The sequence below is a fragment of the Gigantopelta aegis genome, chromosome 8 (assembly GCF_016097555.1).
Source record: "Gigantopelta aegis isolate Gae_Host chromosome 8, Gae_host_genome, whole genome shotgun sequence".
NCBI classification, from domain to species: Eukaryota; Metazoa; Mollusca; class Gastropoda; order Neomphalida; family Peltospiridae; genus Gigantopelta; species Gigantopelta aegis.
In genome coordinates this window covers 74,046,789-74,068,952 of record NC_054706.1, presented here as the reverse complement: position 1 = coordinate 74,068,952, position 22,164 = coordinate 74,046,789, and the positions used below count along the sequence as shown (strand labels likewise).

Sequence of the window (22,164 nt, the reverse complement as noted above, 5' to 3'; positions counted from 1 at the left end):
ATATGCACCATCCCAAAGACAGGATAGCACAACCCATGGCCTTTGTTACACCAGTTGTGGAGCACTGACTGGAATGAGAAATAGCCCAATGGGACCACCAACGGGGATCGATCCTAGATCGACCACGCATCAAGCTACTGGGCTACGTCCCGCCCCTAACCCGGGACGAAGCTTGCCGAGGGTGTACTTTTTCTATCCCACATGACCGCATATATGATGGAGTCTTGTTTTTCTCATTCATTCAATAAACTATTATTTTAGATGAACAGATAAATATGGCTAAAGAACTAACATCTTCATTTGACCATTTTGTCATAAATAAAAAACACTATCATATTTGCCACGTTTGTTTCATGTGTTAAATATGATTTAACAGTACAAATTAACAAGATAGCTTTTATAATGAAGGTTTTATTAACAAAATACGATCTGAAACTGTTGCTTGATTACCTCAGCTCACCAACACATATACTAACAATGACGTAATACTCCCCATGTTAAATGCAACAATGTCATAGCCTATACAAGATAGATTTATTTTGTATGGGCTGACGTCATGTATGGGTTTGTTTTGCATAGCTAGGGATGGGAGAAAAAAGATATGCACATGCTAGCTATTACTGTCTAAATGATTTACAGTCCACACAAAATAATTTCCTGAACATGTACAATAACTGTTAAACATTTAATTTTTAAATTCTTTCAAATATCTACATGTACCGAGACTGAACTTCCACTGATGAATCACGATCCAGGAACCCACAAGCCTCTGGGTGGGATTGCTAATTAATGTGGGAATTCCCACAAGCTAGGCACTGCCAATAGGAGGCCATGGGTTCTTGGTTCAACTATACTGAAAGGAAACCTGACTGAATGTTTTACCGTCTCCTGTAGCGAGATGCATCACTGTGTCATCACTGATCCTCCAGTCTGGCACTGCAGAAATACACACACATTGAGATTATTATACAGTGTGTCATACTGATTTTATGAAACGAAATACAAACACAGACATTTATTACACACTACAGAAATACACACACATATATTAATTACACACTAGAGAAATACAAACACAGACATTTATCACACACTAGAGAAATACACACATAGACATTTATCATACACTACAGAAATACACACACAGATATTAATTATACACTAGAGAAATACAAACACAGACATTTATCACACTAGAGAAATACACACATAGACATTTATCACACACTAGAGAAATGTAAAAACAAATACAGAGACTTGCGAAATATCAACACAAATATTTATTAGACATTATAGAAATCTCAATACAGATTTTTATTGGACATGACACAAATATCAACACAGATATTTATTACACATAATAGAAATATCAACACAGATATTTAAGACATTCTCAGACACTAAAACTTATTCTACAAAGTGTTTGTAAAGTCAAATTTTCACACATACAACTTGGTGAAGACCTGCTGATTTTGACATTGATTGGATTTACCACAAACCGTAGAACATAACTTCAAAATGGATACTTACAACAAACCTTGAGCTTTTGGAGGCCACCAAGCTGTCTTAATTCGTCATGGATTGTTTTTCCTGAACCACAAAACTCCCATGAACCGTTCTTGTATCCTAATGCATCACCAACACCACTGAGCACCATAGCCGCCCTGTAGCGTTCTGACAGCCGATCACTTGCCATTGAAATGTGCTTTAAAAAGGAAAGGAATGTTTGTTTAAAGACATCCTATGATATTACATATACATATTTATTACCCATATGGTCTACAATAAATGGTTACATAAATATAGTATTTTCACACATTATCTTTATGGCATGGTCCTGATAATACATTGAAAACTTCTACAGCACACTTTTGACATCACTGTAGTTGTTATCGCAGTTGCAAGCTTGCAACAGTTGTGGCTATGATATTGACATCATTAAGTGTCACTGTAATTGACATCAGTGAATGATATTTGCATATATAGTGAAGCGATTATAATCATATTTAATGTTTGTTATAAAACACTGTTTGTGGACAATAAATAAATTATACCATTCGTGAGAATACCATACAAAATTTATGAAACTTGTTTGGAAATTGTTTTATACCCCTCGTACTCGCTTTCTCTCCTTGAGCGTGCTTGGGAAAAATTAATACATATATGGGAAACTCCTTGTTCTGGGAAAATGCTAAGGCATTCTAGCAATAGTTTTATTAGCATGTGCATAGTCAAAAAAACTATTTTAAATATGCATTTTAAAATGTAATGCATTGAAATGCTTCAACACAGAAATACTTAATTTTGTGTCAGACAAAATAACATTAAGTTTTGTGACTGTCATAGCTTGACAAACGACTAACTTGTACCAGACGATGCCTGTGATTGGACACTTCTTTTCAGACTCTCTCCAACTATTTGTCATTTAACCTCTCCCCTAATATAATGTCACGTTATAAAAGACGAGTTTGGCAGTTGTTTATTCATTTTATTATTTTTATATTTTGTTTTCGAAAGGAATATTTTGTCTGCTATTAAAATAAATAAAAATATATTACTGTACACACAAATAACAAATTTAATACCAAAGAAATTTAATTAAAATGGTCTTGAAATTCAGTAATAATAATAATATAATTATAATAATTATAATAAATCCTTTATTTAGTGATGGGAAATACAGTTAGCAAAAGCTAATCTTCCCCGAGGCCCTCAGGTACAAACAATACAGAATTACAATACATGCATTTATGAACAAATAGAAAATACATACATGGCATAAAACATAATGTACAAATGATATTATTTTTAAAAATATTTCTTGAATCTATATTTAAAAAACAGCACTATTTGGCGATGATCGGATAGCTTTAGGTAACTGGTTCCAAAGTACTGGTCCAGAGTAACTGAAAGCATTTTTAAATAAAGACATTTTAGGTTTTGGAATAGATTTCCATCCTCTACATTTCTCCAACATATATTAATAAGTTTGAAAGATAGTTTGGGGTCTCATTGCATAGAATTTTATAACTTTGTAAACATTTGTGATAGTGGATTCATGTTTCCATTGTCATCCATTTCAACTGTTTAAATAGTGGGGCAGATGGAGTTTTAGGATCTGCATCTAATATCATTCTTGCAGCTATCTTTTGCAGTTTTAGTAAATGTTCTAATCCATCCTGAATGATAATGGAACTAAAATAAATTAGATTCATGCTTTGATGATAATAGTAATATGAGTGCTTTGACCCACAGAGATAATGTGACCATATATGCCGATGACCAAGATAATATCCCCGCTTATAAAAACCTAATAGATTGATTATTTTGGAATTCAGAGTTGGAGTGTACACCTCTGGCACCTTCTCCCTTGAATCTTTTCAGTTGCTAGCCTTAATACTCCGACAGTAAGAGAGCTAGACGGACACTTGAACAGTTATCAATGCTCTCTAACCATCAGAGATCAAAACATATAAATTCTGCACAATTGCTGCCTACCGAACGATAGTCAAAGTTTCCTACTCTAATACAACAACAATCGTATGTTTTATATTAAAAACCTTTACAATGGTGATTTTCAGGTTCCATGACAACAAGTTTTACATAGCAATCACCAATACACACACTACAGGAAGAATAACATATTTCATTTTAACATTATTGAAAGGTAGTGTTGTCGTGTTTCTCCGTGTAGTGTGTGTATTAGTCATGTGTGATTTTTTTTTTAATCAAGGAACTTGAAAATTATCAGTGCAAAGGTATTTGATGTCAAACATAGTATTGTTGTTGTACATATTAGAGCATGAATATTTTATTAATGTTTGGTAGGCAGCGATTACGCAGAATTTATATAGATTGGTCTCCGACGGTTAGAGAGCATTGATAACTGTCCAATGTCCACCTAGCTCTCTTACCGTCAGAGTACTTGGGCTAGTTTGTTACTAGTTCATGAACATTAATGTCGACTGCCTGTGCAAGCACAGGCAGTCGGTGTTAATCTTGATGAACTAGTCTGTTGCATGGTGCTATGCAATGCAACAATGTCTTTAAAAACTTGGGTACATAGACCTATATACCAGGTACATAAGTCAAAGGTCATATCATCTACTGTCCTGTCTATGGAAAGTTCATAACAAAGTTTTTACTGTCCTGTCTATGGAAAGTTCATAACAAAGTTTTTTCTGAGTTGACTCTCTCTCTGCCTGTTGACTCTCTCTCTGCCTTGCCTGTTTACTCTCTCTTTGCCTGTTGACTGTTTCTCTCTCTTCAATGTGCTCTAGCGGCGTCATTAAATAAAACAAACTATACTCTCGCTCTCCTTTCTCTCTCTCTCTCTCTCTCTCTCTCTCTCTCTCTCTCTCTCTCTCTCTCTCTCAAACTAGTGTCAAATAATAATAATTTAGACACTAAATAGCCGTAGTTTAAACACATTTTGCTAAACTTTTGACCAGTTCAACGGATGTCAGGCAGTAGCATGGACAACATATCTAGACGGGTTTTTCCGATTGTCGCCCAGCAATTTATGACATTGTTGATAGATGGCATAACCATACGGCTGCCATTAAGGGAGTGAAATTCACGTAACAATAACAGGTGACGGCATTGCAGCTGAGTGCAATTTCAGATTAAAGATTGTATATTCATATCAATATCGGCAGAAATCTGTGAATGATTAAAAGCATAAATAATAATCAATCAACTCGAAAATGATTGATGTAAATGTATTTCACGTCAAACATAGGATTGTTGTGGTATTAGAGCGGAAATCTTTGCCAACGTTTTGGTTATTGGGAATTGCCAAAAAAATACATAGCTTGGTCTCGGACTGTAATGAGAGCGTATTTATGTCCAAATGTCCGTCTAGCTCTCTTACAGTCAGAGTACTCGGGCTACTACGCATTGATCCTTGCGGAGCACTCATTCAGAGTTTGGAGTTGGTATCTGGAATAAAAATCACATGCCTCGACTGGGATCCGAACCCAGTACCTACCAGCCTGTAGACCGATGGCCTAATCACGACGCCACCGAGGCCGGTCAATTACCGATCAGCAGCGTTAGCTATAATCAATGATGTTCTTATTCGATAGTGTTCTCTTTTCTTTGGCGTGGGTTGAATACTGGATCCCAAAATTAAATTTACAATGTAACTCAACTGTTTGCTCAAGTTAATCAGGATGAAACAAAACTCCCCTTCTCAAACACACTTTCACTTTCACTGATCAAAGTTATGAGGGAGATATTATTGCAATTAATATATTTTGTAAACCAAATATACTAATTCCAAAAACATTTGATAAAACAATGAACGTTCACTGTATTTCAAGAAAACGTTATTTTGTATATGATTAATATTTTGCGGTATCAGCATTTAGGACCAAAACAATAAAATATTTTTTGGACGCAAATTAGACCTCCCTGTACTTTTCGGCGTTCCAAACCACGAAATGGGTAGTTTGGAAGAGTTGAAAGAAGGTTCTATTTTGTATTTGTCTTTTTATTTATAAATATATGAAATATGTACTAACATCTTTATAAATACATGCACCATTATAGAAAGATTAATCGGCAATAATGCACAAGACTTTGCGTAGCCTAATGTCTAAAACCTACGCCCTAAATGACCAGTTGTCGCTAGTTTCGTTACTACAGGTTACTAGTTACTACAGGTGATGCGCCAGGTCCGGATGACTTCCGGATCACCTGTAGTTACCGATCAGTTAGCCCGAGTACTCTGACTGTAAGAGAGCTAGACGGACATTTGGACATAAACACGCTCTCATTACAGTCAGAGACCAGCCTATGTCTTTTTTTGGCAATTCCTGACTACCAAACGGTAGGCAACGAGTCCCGCTCTAATACCACAACAATCCTATGTTTGACGTCAAATACCTTTACATCAATCATTTTCGAGTTAAGTGATACAAAAAAATCCACATATTAATCACTAATATACTTACTACAGAAAGAAACCCGACAGCACCCACATTCAGCTACGCTTCGTGACACTCCGTCACAACAATTACAAAGCTCGGCGATCTATTTCGAGACTGGGCTATTCCGCCTTGTGCAGCAGTTACAGGGGTCATCTCATAAGAGGAGGCAGTACGTAGCACATACTTTTGCCGTATCCTGTCGATAACACCCCAAATTTATCCTTCAAATTCAAAATGGAATCAATAATGTGTAATTGTTTTGGTTTAATGACGTAATGAAATCCAAATTCATCCAAAACGGCATTAGCCAACTCTTCCATTTGTAACTTCGCTTGATATGAGACGGCCCCTGTAACTGCTGCACAAGGCGGAATCGCCCAGTGCGCGATCACGTGGTCTACGTCTCGAAATAGATCGCCGAGCTTTGCAATTGTTGTGACGGAGTGTCACGAAGCATAGCTGAATGTGGGTGCTGTCAGGTTTCTTTCTGTAGTAAGTGTATTAGTGATTAATATGTGGATTTTTTTGTATCACTTAACTCGAAAATGATTGATGTAAAGGTATTTGACGTCAAACATAGGATTGTTGTGGTATTAGAGCGGGACTCGTTGCCTACCGTTTGGTAGTCAGGAATTGCCAAAAAAAGACATAGGTTGGTCTCTGACTGTAATGAGAGCGTGTTTATGTCCAAATGTCCGTCTAGCTCTCTTACAGTCAGAGTACTCGGGCTATAGTAGCAGCAGCAGTAATACTAATAGTCGTTGTTGTTGCTGCTACTGCAACTCATTTATTTGTAAAATATTTTTTTATAATTACGATAATACCGAATTTTCACTTGTTTTTGACAATATTGCAAGGTCTCAGACAGATCTTACCAGAATCTGCGCGCGTGAACTTTGACAACACAATAATTTTGAACCAGGAAGTACTTGCTACCGATAAAGAAAAGAAAAAAAGAGGGAAAAACATGTGAAAAGTTATTTTTATACGTAGCATCGATTAAAATCATATGCTATATTAATACATACCGTCATTTGAAACTGATAAATTCGCTAAAGATTGAAAAGCGTCTTAAGTCAAGACTCGTCCTATTTCACGTACGGCTTGTTTATTACGAATCTGCGCACGCGTGAACTTTGACAGCACAATAATTCTGAACCAGGAAGTACGTACTTCCCACCAATAAGCAAATGAGGAAAAAACCAGGTAAAACGTTATTTTTATACAAAATGAACTATACACGATTGTTATTTTAAATAGTAGCATCGATTAAAAATCATATGCTATATTAATACCTACCTGCATCTAAATAATCAGCATTTGTGAACAGCAAAACAATCCTGTCGCTGTCACGTCTGCTTTCATCTTTGGGTCAGGTCACGTGACGTACGTATTCTTCCAACAAAAATGAATTATGGAAGCCCATCTTGCTCAACATAATCGAAGATTAAATTTGTGTTTTTTAATTTTCAGGTTTTTATTTTCAACATGGTTTGAAAAAAATTTAAACTTTAAAACAATTTGATTTTTAAAAATATATTTTTAAAATTTCAATATAAACTTTTCATTGTTTCAGAAGCCTAAAAGGATTGTTAAAATGAAGGTTGCAAAAAAAAAACATGCATGTTACAAATCTGAGACATTGTTAGCTGCATGGAAAGCAGTTCAAGAGGGCATGACTGTGTACAAGGCTTCGAAACTTTTTGACATACCGAAACAAACTCTGGATGACCGAAAATCAGGAAAAATACGTAACCCACAAAACACTGGTAGTGGACAACTTCCAATATTTAATACGTCACAGGTTTTCCCAACCTGTCAATTTCGGCGTGACAAATGGCCCGGTCTTGCGGATTTGTTGTGATTTTATCGAAATTAGGTAACAAAGAAATCAAAGTTGTTATATTTCGTTATTACTTCATTATGCTCCATATATAAATATATCAGAGGAAAAGCAGCTCTATACAGTTTAGAGTTTATATATTGTTGAAATACTTTTTGAAGTGTTGTTTACATTACGTTTCTATTCACTTCAGGAAGTTACTGCTCGAAAGAAACTGTGACTGTGAGCTTTACTGATTGGCTTGCAATGTTGTCTTAATTATATTTTTCTAAGTTGTTAAACAACAAAATATTGTTGTTATAACATGAAGCTTAGCTACTCGGGCTCCAATCCAAGCCAAGATGATTTGAGAGGACAAATTCAGGGAGAAACTCAAACTGCTCGAAAGAAACTGAGCTTTATTGATTGGCTTTGCATTCCATTCCAATATATATTAACATGCTCCTATACCACTAGGGTTTCAAGCATGTCTGTCACGGGCCCATCCTCTGGATAGCCAGCAGGAGTGGTCCGGGACAGAAATATAGGGGCAATTTTGAACTTTACTCCAAAAATATTTTAGGGAACATTAACAATTTGTTTGTGCATTTTTCTAACATAAAATACCTATTCCTAACAATTTAGCCACATTTTTTGCCGGGCAGTCTAAACTTAAACTCCTCTAATCTATGTCTTATTATTTAGCCCTAAGGGAATTAGGTGTATGGTTCTTCCATAAATTAACCGCCACGCGGAAAATTGTAACATTTGAGAGAGGTGTCATGCCGGTATTGGTAATCCAAGTGTGGCAGGCAGGAGGGGGCCGAGGCCCAGGGGAGGGGGGGGCCGGAGCCCCCCGAACAAACCTTAACTCTCCTACAGCCAAACCGCCTACGCCTACGCCTACCTCCTACCCTCCGGTGGTCTCCCGCCCCCCACCCCCCACCCCCCCCCCACCGTCCCAACCACGATGCCCTCCACCAGCACGGCCCTCGTGTAGCTAGTTTAAATTTATTTATTAAGTTTATATACTCTTATCTTTAGTTTTTATATAGTATCCACTAGTAGAGTGGATATAAGTTTCAGAGTGAAGAAAATCATGTCCGGACGACGGAAAAGGAGTCTTCGTCTGTCCCCACCGCCGGAGCGAAACGCACCCCCGGTGATCACTTAGTTCCGGGCGCCTCTCTGTAGTCCTCGAGAATCTAAAAGTTATGTCATTCACAGACGCCATCACCCTTTAATCTATAAAAACCGAAGAGCGGTCCAGGGCAATAATACCAGGGACCGCCAGACGGCATGGGTACTGCAAAGTCCCATTAAATTAGAGAGGGAGCACATCTGTCTCTCTCTCATACTTTATTCAATAATAATTAAAAATATAAAATAAAATAATATATCAAAATATTAAAATACAGAACACGCTTGTAAACATTTATACAAATAAATTAAAATCCAAAGAAAAGCAATACCAATACTTTTTAAAAAATTTCATATAAATATAATGTAGCCGGTGAACAATATAGAGATGTCCAACTGCCAGGTTGGACACCTCACCACTACACCCAAGCTGACCTACCATACTCCCATTCACACCCCACATTCTTACTTAAAATCAAAAGGAAGGGAAAAGAACCACTTACCTTCATAGTTAAAATTTAAAATTAACATAAAAGTTAAATTTAACATTAATATAATTCATATTATGTGATTAAAAGCCGGTAGTTTATCCAATTACTATTATTATATAAAATAACTATGTCCAAAAGCACGCCAGGCACGATAGGACAGAGAGCTATAATGCAATTATTTATTCAAAAATTTATAGAAGATATTAAAATATCCCAAAGTTTAATACGAGCACCAACAAAAACAAAGAGGGGGGGGGGGGGGGGGGGGGGGGGGGGGGGGGGTGGGGGGGGGGGGGGAGAGAATAGGAACAATCGGCCCCAAAACAGCCATCTGAGACCGATATCTAATTTAAGAAGAATTATCTACTTATATAACATTTATATTAATACGTTAGTTCCAAGCACGAAGGCCATCAGGAGCCTATCAATATCCTTCTTGTGCTCAATCGGGGGGTTTAATAAATTTCGGCCGTTGAGCACTAAATTACATCTTTTAAAGAAACTTTCTAAATTCTTACGTTTTGAACTGTGTCTGGTGCATTCAAGCAGAAAATGTTTTACGTCCTCTACTTTATTACACACCAGACAATTAGGGGTGGGAGATTTCTTTATTTTGAATTTGTTACCATTAAGGCCATAACATACTCCCATTCTAAGTCTCGAAATTATTTTAGTGGCCTTAATGCTGAAGGATATTGGGCCGGGTCCCGCTGCCTTCGGCTTAATATATGCATGCCACACCCTGGTATGGTGGTCCCATTCGGACTGCCATAGTTTGCCAAGGTGCGGCTCTAATACAGAATTAAATTCTTTAAAGTTATATTTGATCTCGATCCCTACTTTTTTGTCACGCAGGCTATTTCTGGCGTTCGTGTCAGCAAGTTCGTTTCCTGGTATGCCGACATGTGCCGGCACCCATTCAAGTCTAACCTTAGTTCCACTGGTGATAATGCTATTATAACATTTAAAAAATTTGTTTACTAATTCGGGTCTAACACCCCCACATCCCAGGATAGCCTGAAGCGAACTCAGACTATCGGTGAAAAGCACATACCCACCAGGGCCATTTCTTTTTATATTATCGTTTTGAATCCACATTAACCCATAAAGTATGGCTATAAGTTCAGATGTATAAACCGAAATATTATCAGTAAGCCTGGCCCTAATGGCTATCGGTTTTATATTTTTATTTATTTTAATAACAAAAGCCATACCTGTTTTACCAGTGGCGGGGTCCTTCGATCCATCTGTGTACACTTGTACACAGTCTGGATAGAATTTTTCCACCACTGCCTGAAATATAATTTTTTTAATATATGGGTTATCATACTTATTTATTTCATCTCTAATGTGGAAATTTACCACTGGGCGTTCGAACTGCCACGGGTAGTCCAGTCTACCACTAGCGTCCCCAATGGCCAGTCCAGAAACTCCAAAGTCAGTGGCATATTTATTAAGATAAGATATGATGGATATATCCCTATCCCCGACAGTCCTAACCACCTGAGGAGCCAAACTATTTATAGGGGAATCAGGCACCTGGTTCCTTATTTTGCTTATATATCGGAAACCCTGCCTGATTCTCCTCAAGGTAAGAGGAAGTACTCCCAATTCCACCATTATACTATCATATGGAGTACAGATAGCTCCCCCAATAATTATCTTGAGGGCCCTACCATATACTCCATCAAGTTTTTTTAAGTGGGTTTGGGTTGCACACCCAAAGGCCATTGCACCATACTGGAGTCTGGACACTATGAAGGCCTCGAAGACCATCAGCAGAGTTTTCCTATCTGCACCCCATGACGTACCGGAAAGTATCCTCAAAAGATTTAAATAGAGGACACAATTACCGGTAATACCAGCAATGTGCTCGCCAAAACTAAGGGCATGGTCGAAGATTACACCCAGAAACTTGACAGACTGTACTTGTTTAATAATAATATTTTTGAATTTTAATTCTAACTTATATCTTCTTTTTAGTTCTCTACTTTTCTGAAATACTATACAGTTAGTTTTAGCTTTGGAGATAGTAACCCCCCCAGGCTGCTGACCATCTAAGTAGATTATCTAAGTCATTCTGGAGGTCTGTTTTGATATCATCATAGGTTTTCCCTATCCTCCAGAATGCTGTATCGTCAGCAAAAAGTCCGACACTTAAAGATGTTTTGGTGCTTTTATTGGAAGTGATAAGTGCTATATCTAGATCATTAATGAAGATACCAAACAATGTGGGCGCTATCACTGAGCCTTGTGGGATACCATTCTCCAAATTTAAAATGGGGGAAAAACTACCATTAACATTAACGGCAAATGTTCTATCTTCTAAATTTTTTACTATAAATGAGAACATTGCCCCTTTTATCCCCATTTGATAAATTTTGAACAACAACCCGCGTCTCCAGACCATGTCGTATGCCTTTTCAATATCCACAAAAACTCCCGCCACCTTGCGGCCACTCCTGAAGGCATCTTTGACCTCGGTTTGGAGCCTAACAAGGTGGTCGGTAGTTGAGTGGTGTCTCCTAAAACCACTCTGGAAAACCGACAATAATTTGTTGGTCTCCAGAAAGTGGATAAGGCGTTGGTTTACCATACTTTCCATGGTCTTGCAGACGCTGGATGTTAAGGATATTGGCCTATAATTAGATGGATCGAGGGGGTCCTTACCCTGTTTTGGAAGTCCAAAGACTTCTGCATGTTTCCAACTGAGAGGAAGAGTCCCCTCGAGCCATATTAAATTATATAATTCTAAGAACAGTCCGAGGGTTTTGGTAGGCATATGTTTAAAAAATAAATAACTAAATCTATCTGGCCCTGGAGCTGAGCCCTTACGGTTACCAAAAGCCTCTTTCAGTTCCCAGATTTTAAAGGGTGCATTGTACGGTCTGACAGAATCCGGACTATTGTCTTCCAGGGGGATCGGGCTATCTCTTTCCATTTTAATTTTTCTAGTTTGAAAAAATAATGAATAGTTAGTTGTCGCTGAATTTTGCCTAAACGTTGCTCCTAAAACATTAGCTTTTAATTGATCATTAGTATAAACTTTACTATTTTTAAGGATACTATTATTTTTTGTAGATCTCCCCTGGATCCTTTTAATCCTCGACCATACTTCTTTTACTTCTGAGTCCTTGTTTAGCGAACTACAGAACTGGTGCCATGAGGCGTTTTTTAATTTATTGATATTTAACTTTAATTTATATTTACTATCTTTAAATTTCTGTATATTTTCTAAATTTATAAATTTCTTTAATTTCCTTCTACATTTATTTCTTTCAGCTTTTTGTTTGGATAGTTCCTCATTCCACCACGGGACGGAAGAGCGACTACCCTTGTTACTAAATATTGGGACTGTTTTATCTGCTATTTCTATAATTACTTTAATCAAATTATTATTAAATATATTAATATTTTTATCTCTAATCTGCTCATGGTCCAAGAGACCACACATGTGATCAAACTCCACCCAATCTGCTTTATCTAAATTCCATTTACGTTTAGTATTCTTATTATTATTATTCCAGCTATCTAAAATGTTAAATTTAATTTTTATGGGTAGGTGATCGCTACCCAAGTCATCAAGAGTCTCCCACTCACATTTGGCTGCTAAATTTTTTGAGACGAAAGATAGATCCAGACATGACCATGTATGGTGGGTGTCGGAAAAATAAGTAAAACTACCATCATTTAAACAAGCCATATTTAAAGTATCCATATATTGTTCTATGATATTACCTTGTAAATTAGTTATATCAGACCCCCATAAAATATTTTTACAATTAAAATCCCCCACCACTATTAAATTTTTATTATTACCCCCAATTGGTTTCAAAAAATCATCTATACTTAATTTTTTACCTGATAACCTAGTATGAACATAATAATTAAAAATATTAATATTATTATTTTTAGTGTGAAGTGACACCCCCAAAACTTCGATCTCTGGTTTCGTCTCAATTACAGTAAGCTGGGAGTGGGAAATTCCATTTCTGACAAAGGTAGCTATCCCTCCTGTAGATTTATTGCCACTATTAAAAAAGAGACCTGTATATCCAGAAATTTTGTATTCTGCAAATAATTTATTTTTTTTTGTTTGTAGAGAATTATTAGGTAATAAGGTCTCTTGAATGGCAATAATATCAATAAACTTATTATGCTCAATATAATTTTTAAGTTCTGGGCCATTGGTGCGCAGACCTCGGGCGTTCCACTGTAGTATATTTAATCCATTATAATTAGTAAGCTTCTTACTATTATTATTATTATTATTAGTATTAGTTATATTAATGCCTTTTGGGCCTGTCTGCATGATGAGACACGGAGCAATTCTAATTTCCCGGGGACCAACTTTGTCTAACAGTTTAGTCCACATTATCATTGCTCCGTGGCTCCTGTGCTACCAGGTCCCTGGCCCTATACCAGGCCACATTACGTGCCTCGATGGTTCTAGGGTCAACCTCGATAGCTAAATTAACGTTCAGCAACTCACAGGCGTCACCAGAGCCTATCCGAATGTCATCTATGGAAAATTTTGAAATCGGGACCTTTTTATTCTCTCGGATCAAAAGAAGTCCAGAAAGTATTCAAACCAAATCGAGAGCTGTAATTATGTGATCTGATTTTAATTGGTTGGTCCCTGAGGTTACGCCGGCGTATGAATTAACAGCAGAGACTGGTCGGCTAAAATTATGTCTAGACTCAGTCTTGCTAGTTAATTTGGCTTTGCAGTATGGTCTTACTTATATTTCTATAAGTTGTTAATCCACAAAGTCTTGTTATTATAACACAAAGCTTAGCTACTCCATCTCCAATCTAAGATGGTTTCAGAGGACAAATTCAGGAAATAATCATTGTAAATCAAAGGAAATACTGTAGCGAGATATAAAGGGTGTAGTCTTTTTATCCTTTGTCATAAATATGTTTTTATTGGGTGAAGTTAAAAACGAAATTCAGTTAAATTTAGGCAAACTATAGTTAGAGATAATCCATTAATCTCCTAGTGATTTCACTGCAATTAATGACTTGGCCATCCAAACATTTTTTACCTTTATAAAAAGGGTCTCAACACATCCTGCCATACCCTCTATATACAGTCGATTCTTGCATTCCAGTTTATTCAGCGATGAAGACGGACGTTAGCCCTTGCTCTCTCGATCTGCCCCCCCCCCCCCACCTGGGGGGACTTATGAAGACTTATGGAATGCTTATAGAGTACCGGGTCTCGTACACCGGGTCACGGGCAACCGTGACCTTGGTGTACGGAGACCGTATTCAAAAGAAAGGAAGATGGAGGAAGAGGAGACGTGTGCCAGCGGCGGCGCAGGGGGAGTCAAAACCGGTGACTAAACCGCCGGCGGCGACTCCTTCTGTTCGACCGCCGAACACCGCTCACCCGAGCAAGAAGACAAGAGCAGAAGAGGTTCCGGACCCGGATGTTCAAGCTTCTCTGCAAACGGAAGAGCCGGAGACGGAGCTCGACACGGAAGTCTGCGTCACACCGTACAACCGGCCACCTGCACCAATTCCTTCGAAAGCGCTTCCGGACGTGTCGCCGATTATACTGGCGACACCCGTTGAGGCGCAGGCCCGGAAGGTGGCCGTTGTCAAGAGGAGGGCGACCGCTCCCCCGGGGGCCATACCAGCCAAGCCGAGTCGCCCCTCTCAACCGCCGGAGTCTCACAAACAACCAGTGGAGCAGTGGTCACTGCAGGCCAGCCGTCTCCCCCAGCGTTACCACCAACTGGTTAAGTACAACATACAACACCTCATCAGCAGACCCAAGGCCCTAGCCTACAATCCATTGCCAGACAATCCAGACGAAGGGGAGTTCGCTGTACATCGACTCAAGATGCGGGAGCGACACAACGCAGTTTGCGTCACCATCTGCCGGAGAGGATTTTTCAGCCAAGGACTGCTACTCTCGGAGATGGACAACCCGACACTACATCGCGTTCTGAAAACCGTCGCGGGGACTCATTACCGTTCCATCACCGAGGCGTTAGCAGCCTCCGACTACCGGCAGTTCCTCCCGCAGCTTGAGACCACCGGGTATATCGGAACTCCATAGACGCCAACCTTTGCTAGGACAGGTATCAACCTCCTTTATTGGGCTAGTTAGACTTTAAACGTTTTAGAAGCAGTTCAAAATTCTTATGTTTATTTTTTTATAAATAGTCTAACGCATTTTATTTTGGCGCCCGATCAGTTGCTCAAAATCACCTTAAAAACCTTTTGGCCGAGCAGTCTTAACTATTTTGGGTTAAATTTTATAGTCCGGACATGTATTTGGATGCAGTTACTCTTTGTAGACTTAGGTAAAATCCAGGCGTCACCGAGGAATCGAAATTCAGCCAATCAGAGCACGGCTCCCACTCGGTGTACTTCAAGTTTGCGAAGTGTCTGCTATTTGGTCCGCGCTCGCGTTGACCTTACTAAATGGCTTTTTTCCAAATTCCGCCCACCTCAAACTTACTCCTCCCCCCCCCCCCCCCCCTGCTCCGGAGTTAGTCACTGGCGAAGTCAGAGGCTAAATCCGTAGTGGGCGTGCCTGAACCTTCGTGGATAGGGGCACGTTAATAGTTTCCAGTCCAGCCCTCTATATATTTTTATGCAAGTATTCTGTCACACACGTGCTATATAAAAAAAAAATTCTCAATTATGTCACTACAGGTAGAAACACCACCGCCACATTCCAATGCTGACAATCGGTCACTGTATATTTTTTATTACTTGAAGGAAGGAAAACATCACCCAGATGTAACTGTCGGTCACCAAAGTGGAATCAGAAAGGCCGTTAAAAAATATTCCATTAAAGGTATGTTTTTGATTATTCCTCAAATCATATTTATCTATCAGCTACAATTCCTAAATATAATTTGTTAGATCTGCTTGTAGGATATCAGTATCCTGTTATAATATTTTAAAAGCCTGATGATAATAAAATAACTTAAATTACTTGTACGTATATATGCAGATCTATATTTCATCCATGCAGGCCATTTGTCATGGTGCTGTGCAGGACCATGAAATATGGCCCTCTGCTTTATAATACTATATATCCATGTAATAAGTTTATAACATACTTATAATAACAAGAAGAAACATGTATAATGTAATTTGAACTAGACATGACATGACATGGCTTCTTATTATAGTAATAAAATAACTTAAATTACTTGTACGTATATGCAGATCTATATTTCATCCATGCAGGCCATTTGTCATGGTGCTGTGCAGGACCATGACATATGGCCCTCTGCTTTATAATACTATATATCCATGTAATAAGTTTATAACATACTGTAGGTAGGCACAAACATTTTATATTATTATTATTATTATTATTTTTTTAATCGAATCAAACTGGAAAAGTGTGATCGTTAAAGGTGTTTTTAAATTAATCATTTTTAATTGAATTAAAAAAAAATATGGATGCAAGTATCAGTGACACTGAATACAAGAGACATTTAATTCTGTGGAATACTTGTTTACTAAATCTACTTGTACTTACATCTTAATGTAATATTTCCACCCCTGCAGGCCATGTATCGTGCTGTTAGTAGGACCATGATTTATACCCTGTTTTATAATACTAATTATGCATATAACATAGTGTTAATAGTAAAAAGAAACAGCAAAATTTGACCTATGTGACATGACATAGCTCAGTATATAGTCTGATGTATTTAACCCATTCAAGGCCATTTATCATGGGGTGTTTTCAGAGCCATGATATAATGTCCCCATCTTTTAATAACATTAATTAAATTATAATTAACATTCTTTTTCTCCAGGTGACAATCTTTATTATGAAGCCAAGGGAAAACACCAGCTGGTATGCCATTCCAGAGAAGAGCGTGTGTCTGCCCTTAAGCACTGCCATGATGAACCAGGAACTGGTGGACATTGGGGCAGAAACAAAACGCTGGACAAGATACAGGAATCCTATTACTGGCTGGGGATGGCAAAGGATGTTGAGAAATGGGTAAGTTAACTTTTCCCATCCATACTATATTTTTTATGAACATTAATGTACAGAATCCATGGCTCACCCCAGAATGAATTTTGAGATATGTGGGGTATTTCCTTGAAAATTATTAAACAGTGGCCAATTTAAAAATAAAATTATTATTTAACATCTAAATGTTGTAGCCACTTCATAATTGTTTTTAGCAATTGGCTAATTTGACTATGTTCCCTAAAAGTGTTATTAGAAAATCATAATGTTGCCAGATGATTGTATAGAAAATGAATTTTGGATCTTACATGTATTATGCACTAAAATCATTTGCTGAATTTAGAGTTGGAGATAATCTTAAGTTTTAATCCATGCACAAAATGTATAGTGTTGTGTTTTGAACCCAATATAATTGTTTGGTACTAATGCAAATGAATACATGCTGTTATCCAGATTCTCGCATTTTCATTAATAATAAATGGGAGCCTGTACATCTATGGTGATTAATCTGTTTCACAATGTTTAACCCTTCAGATCAACGAATGTGACCAGTGTCAGCGCCAGGAAAGGCTAAAGACAATAGCACCAATTCTGCATCCAATCGAGACCGATTCTCCTTGGGATTTAATAGGGATATACCTGATCGGCCCCTTTCAGAAAACAGAAGGTGGTAACAAGTAGGTGTCTTAAATCATAATTGTTTTACTTTTTGTGATACCACTAACTCTAGTAGTCAAACAAAATAATAGTTGTGGTTCCAATTACCTAGCAGTCAGTAGAAAAATTGTGCAACCCTAACGTTTTTAAAGAAAATCACCCCAAAATCATTTTGTCAACCGACCAAGTCTAAATTAATATAACCAACAATCAGCTTTGTATAACTTTTTCACAATATTCAATTGATAATTAAATAGTGTTCGGTTTTACGATTACCACAGCTGTGTTTTGAAATTTTGTATAATTTTGAGTTAAGGTGTACCAGGCAATTTAGACGGGCTGCCAAAATAAAGTGTGTCGAACTGTTTACAAAAAAAAAAAAAAACCCTGATAACTGCAAATAACTGATGTGGATTTCTTCAAACAGATCGTCAACAGTTTCCTGGCTAATGCACTCAATACATTTTATTTACGGTTATATGACGTCGGACATATGGTTAAGGACCACACAGATATTTAGGGAGGAAACCCGCTGTCACCACTTCATGGGCTACTCTTTCAGATTAGCAGCAAGGGATCTTTTATATGCACCATCCATAGACAGGATAGCACATACCACAGCATTCGTGGTGCACTGGTTGGAGTGAGTAATAGCTCAATGGTCCCATTTTTTAGTGTTGAATTATGCCCTTGTTTATATTCAGATGTGTTAATTTCACAATTTCATTTTTATACACCCACCTACGATGATGAGTATTATGGTATGGCGTTGTCTGTCAACTTTTTCTTGTCCGGACCATATCTTGCATACAGGACCATCAAACCTCACATGTAGGAACAACTTGGGATGGCGGTGTGTTGCATACTATTACTAGGTCACTGTGACCTACTTTTCAGTCTACTGCACATAATAGTAAATCCTTGTCCGGACCATATTATAAGTCGTGGATAACACTAATAATCAAACTAAAGCTCTGTGGCAGTAATAAAATAGGTTAAATATACATGTACCTATATGTACTGACAGAACGTGAATATCTGTTCTATTATGACAAAACGAGAGAAAAAAAAAATATATTCCACAGGTTTAGTTGGGTTTTTTTTGACAAGATCCTAGTATGTTCAAAACCATTGTTTAACCATACTAATACATGTAAACAGATATTTCAAAATGTTTAAGTATATACATTTTTTTATCCATTTTCTTTTTAGATGTCCAGTCAAACAAACTTTTCAGTACATGTATTTTATGCATGATAATTTTTGTACAATTTTTGTATTCATATGCCACTGCATTTTATTTAAATTTAGCTCTGGCACTAGTCAAATACAAATTTTAAAAACAATTGGCAATTTTTATTTGGCATAATAATTTAATGTAATAATTGATATTTTGTTACAAAATAAATGGATTTGTAAAATATTTAGAAGTTTAATATAATTAATTTAAAGACATTTTCTACTCACCCAGAGCTATCGGTGAAATGTATATATATTGTGAATGCAATAAACTATTATTATAATGTTCAACAAGAGTTCTTGTTTTGGCTTGAAAGTTTGGAAAGAAAGAAAGAAAGAAATGCTTTATTTAACGACGGACTCAACATATATTATTTACGGTTATATTGTATCAGACATGGTTAAGGACCACACAGATTTTGAGAGGAAACCCGCTGTCGCCACTACATGGGCTACTCTTCCGATTAGCAGCAAGGGATCTTTTATTTGCGCTTCCCACAGGCAGGATAGCACAAACCATGGCCTTTGTTGAACCAGTTATGGATCACTGGTCGGTGCAAGTGGTTTACACCTACCCATTGAGCCTTGCGGAGCACTCACTCAGGGTTTGGAGTCGGTATCTGGATTAAAAATCCCATACCTTGACTGGGATCCGAACCCAGTACCTACCAGCCTGTAGACCGATGGCCTGCCACGACGCCACCGAGGCTAGTCTGAAAGTTTGGAATGACATCAGCTGTGATTTCTTGCTGGACTTAGTGTGCGAGAGCTATGCTGCTGTAAACTTTTATTGAAATTCAGATCACAGATAATCTCTGCTTACCCAACTATAGGTCTATAGAAGTAGCAAAACGGTGGCTGGAAAAAAGTCACAGAAAAAATCACAGGGAAAAAAGTCACAATTTTTATCTAACAAAATGCGAGTTTGCAGAGTATTGAATGCGGCTAAATTAAAAGAAAGTATGCGGAGGGTGGGGGGGGGGGGGGGGGGGGGGGGGGGGGGGGGGGGGGGGGGGGGGGGGGGGACATGTTAAACTTATTGATAGGGTGGGTTTGTAGAGTGGCTGGGACAATTAGGTTAAGTTAAAGAAAGAGGCTTCGTATCCTGCAGGGCAGTGATTAGGGACACCTCTTGATTAGAGTTAATTATGCCTGGGTCCAGCTTACTGATTAGGGTAGATTAAAAACAATGGCTTCCTATTGTGGCTTCAAGGACCGCAAAACTGGCAGAATTTCTGTGGCATTGGGTGGAACATCTGCTGGAACCACCAACATTGAAAACAAAGAACTTTGACAAAAACTGTTTCATTGCCTAATATATTTTTAATTAAAAGTTGTGACTTTTTTCCTGGGGGTTTTTTTTTTCTGACTTTTTTACCAGTTATTTTTGTTCCTAGATTCTATAAAAACACAAGCCTAGGTATACTTACCTAACCATCTTTACTTCAAAATGGACTTGTATTTCTTTATGAGATACTTACTAATATAACAGTTATTAGCAGCAGATAAAAACTTTTTTTTATCAATGTTGTTACATCTGTCCTGGCTCTTAGCTTTAGTTTTGTGACGGTCATAACACATTCCTATTTCTTAATTACACATTGTAACTTTTAAGGAAGAAGTTGTATTCAGGTTCCTAATAACATGAGAGAATTCAATTACAATGAGAGAAGGAAGGAATGTTGTATTGCACTACGCATTCATATTTTTAACTACGGTTATAATGCGTCAGGTACATGTATATGGTTGAGGACCACACAGATAATAAGAGAAGAAACCTACACAATAGTCTTTCTTATTGGCAGTAAGGGATCTATTATATGCAGTATCCCAGACAGGATAGTACATACCACAGCCTGAAAAAAGAAATAGCACAATGACCCACTGAAATGGATCAATCCAAGATTGACCATGCATCAGGCTTTACCAGTGGGCAACCTCAATACAGTGATATATGAAACTGGGAATATGTATATAATTGACTAAATTTCAGGTATTATGTTTTATTGAAAATTTCAGGCACATGTATTATGCTTAACTGAAAATATCAGGGATTACACACAATTTTCATGTGAAGTGAACATTACATATATTATATTATCTGAAAATTCCAGGGATTATTCTTAAAAAAAAAAAAAAAAAAAAAATTGGGGGTGGGGGCGACTTTAATTTTATCCAGACATGAAATTTTTATATGAAATGTTTACTGAAAATTGCCATCTTAAATGGTGATGTGCCTGAACCTTTTTGAAAATGGGTATCAGTCAGTCAGTGAACCAACAGTGACAAGGTATAAGAAATAAGCACTAGTCACACCTTCACAGATGCTAGTAGTATAGTACCCATTCAATCCAGGATCACCACTGTGTATCAATTAACACAGTGTGAAGTCCTGTGGAATGCATCGGCGTTAGCGAAGCTTGACATTTGTAGATTCATTTAGTATGACAATACCTTGCCTGCAGTAGTAATTAAATGAAACAAAACATTACGAGAGAATTTTGATATTTATAACGAAGGCAACATGTTAAACAGGGCAGGACCAGGACAGGTGTGCGCTACAACAGCTTGTTCTGAATGTGCACGTAAAGCCCTATGACCTGACCTGACCTGTTAAACATTTATTTACAATAACGAAGCTTAGTGGTGTTCCACCAACTGATATTCGCACTTGGCACATAAGAGAAAAACTGTCTATTAAGCTCTTCAACCTCTTGTCTTATTTTTCTGAATAATTTATACCATCACTAATACACACACACACACACACACACACACACACACACAGTAACCATGAATGATCTCATAATTTTAGTATTTTACATGCCCTTCCCGAACAACCACAAACGGGTCATATGTCATGGCAGTCCATTTGTCATGCAGGTGGTGATGAGATTTGGCCCGCATATTTCGCGTATGCGC

The 22,164-nt window shown here is 37.6% G+C and overlaps 2 protein-coding genes across 9 annotated transcripts in view; one reads left to right on the top strand and one right to left on the bottom strand.

Moving 5' to 3' along the window:
- The window catches only part of LOC121378956 (protein ADP-ribosylarginine hydrolase-like), a 28,317-nt gene extending 17,669 nt beyond the window's left edge, over positions 1–10,648 (bottom strand). For 2 of the 6 annotated variants that reach the window (XM_041507362.1, XM_041507361.1), the window contains exons 1-3: positions 10,601–10,648; positions 1,531–1,705; positions 883–936 (exon numbers count right to left, since the gene is read on the bottom strand). In XM_041507362.1, the coding sequence (XP_041363296.1) occupies positions 883–936; positions 1,531–1,705; positions 10,601–10,633 (262 nt within the window). In that variant the 5' untranslated portion in view covers positions 10,634–10,648. The other 4 variants (XM_041507363.1, XM_041507365.1, XM_041507366.1 and 1 more) reach the window with 4 other exon arrangements.
- Positions 7,534–19,334, top strand: LOC121378958. 3 transcript variants are annotated; one of them, XR_005958789.1, is made up of 4 exons: positions 7,534–7,812; positions 16,059–16,203; positions 17,183–17,373; positions 17,881–19,334. XR_005958789.1 is itself a non-coding variant. In XM_041507368.1 (4 exons), exon 1 carries the CDS (start codon positions 14,512–14,514, stop codon positions 15,454–15,456), a length of 945 nt encoding a protein of 314 aa, XP_041363302.1. In that variant the 5' UTR covers positions 14,112–14,511; the 3' UTR covers positions 15,457–15,478; positions 16,125–16,203; positions 17,183–17,373; positions 17,881–19,334. The 3 variants fall into 3 exon arrangements, 1 of the variants encoding a protein (XP_041363302.1); XR_005958788.1 differs by having other exon boundaries at positions 7,539–7,812; positions 16,125–16,203; XM_041507368.1 differs by lacking the exon at positions 7,534–7,812 and adding an exon at positions 14,112–15,478 and having other exon boundaries at positions 16,125–16,203.
- The last annotated feature ends 2,830 nt before the right edge of the window (positions 19,335–22,164 follow it).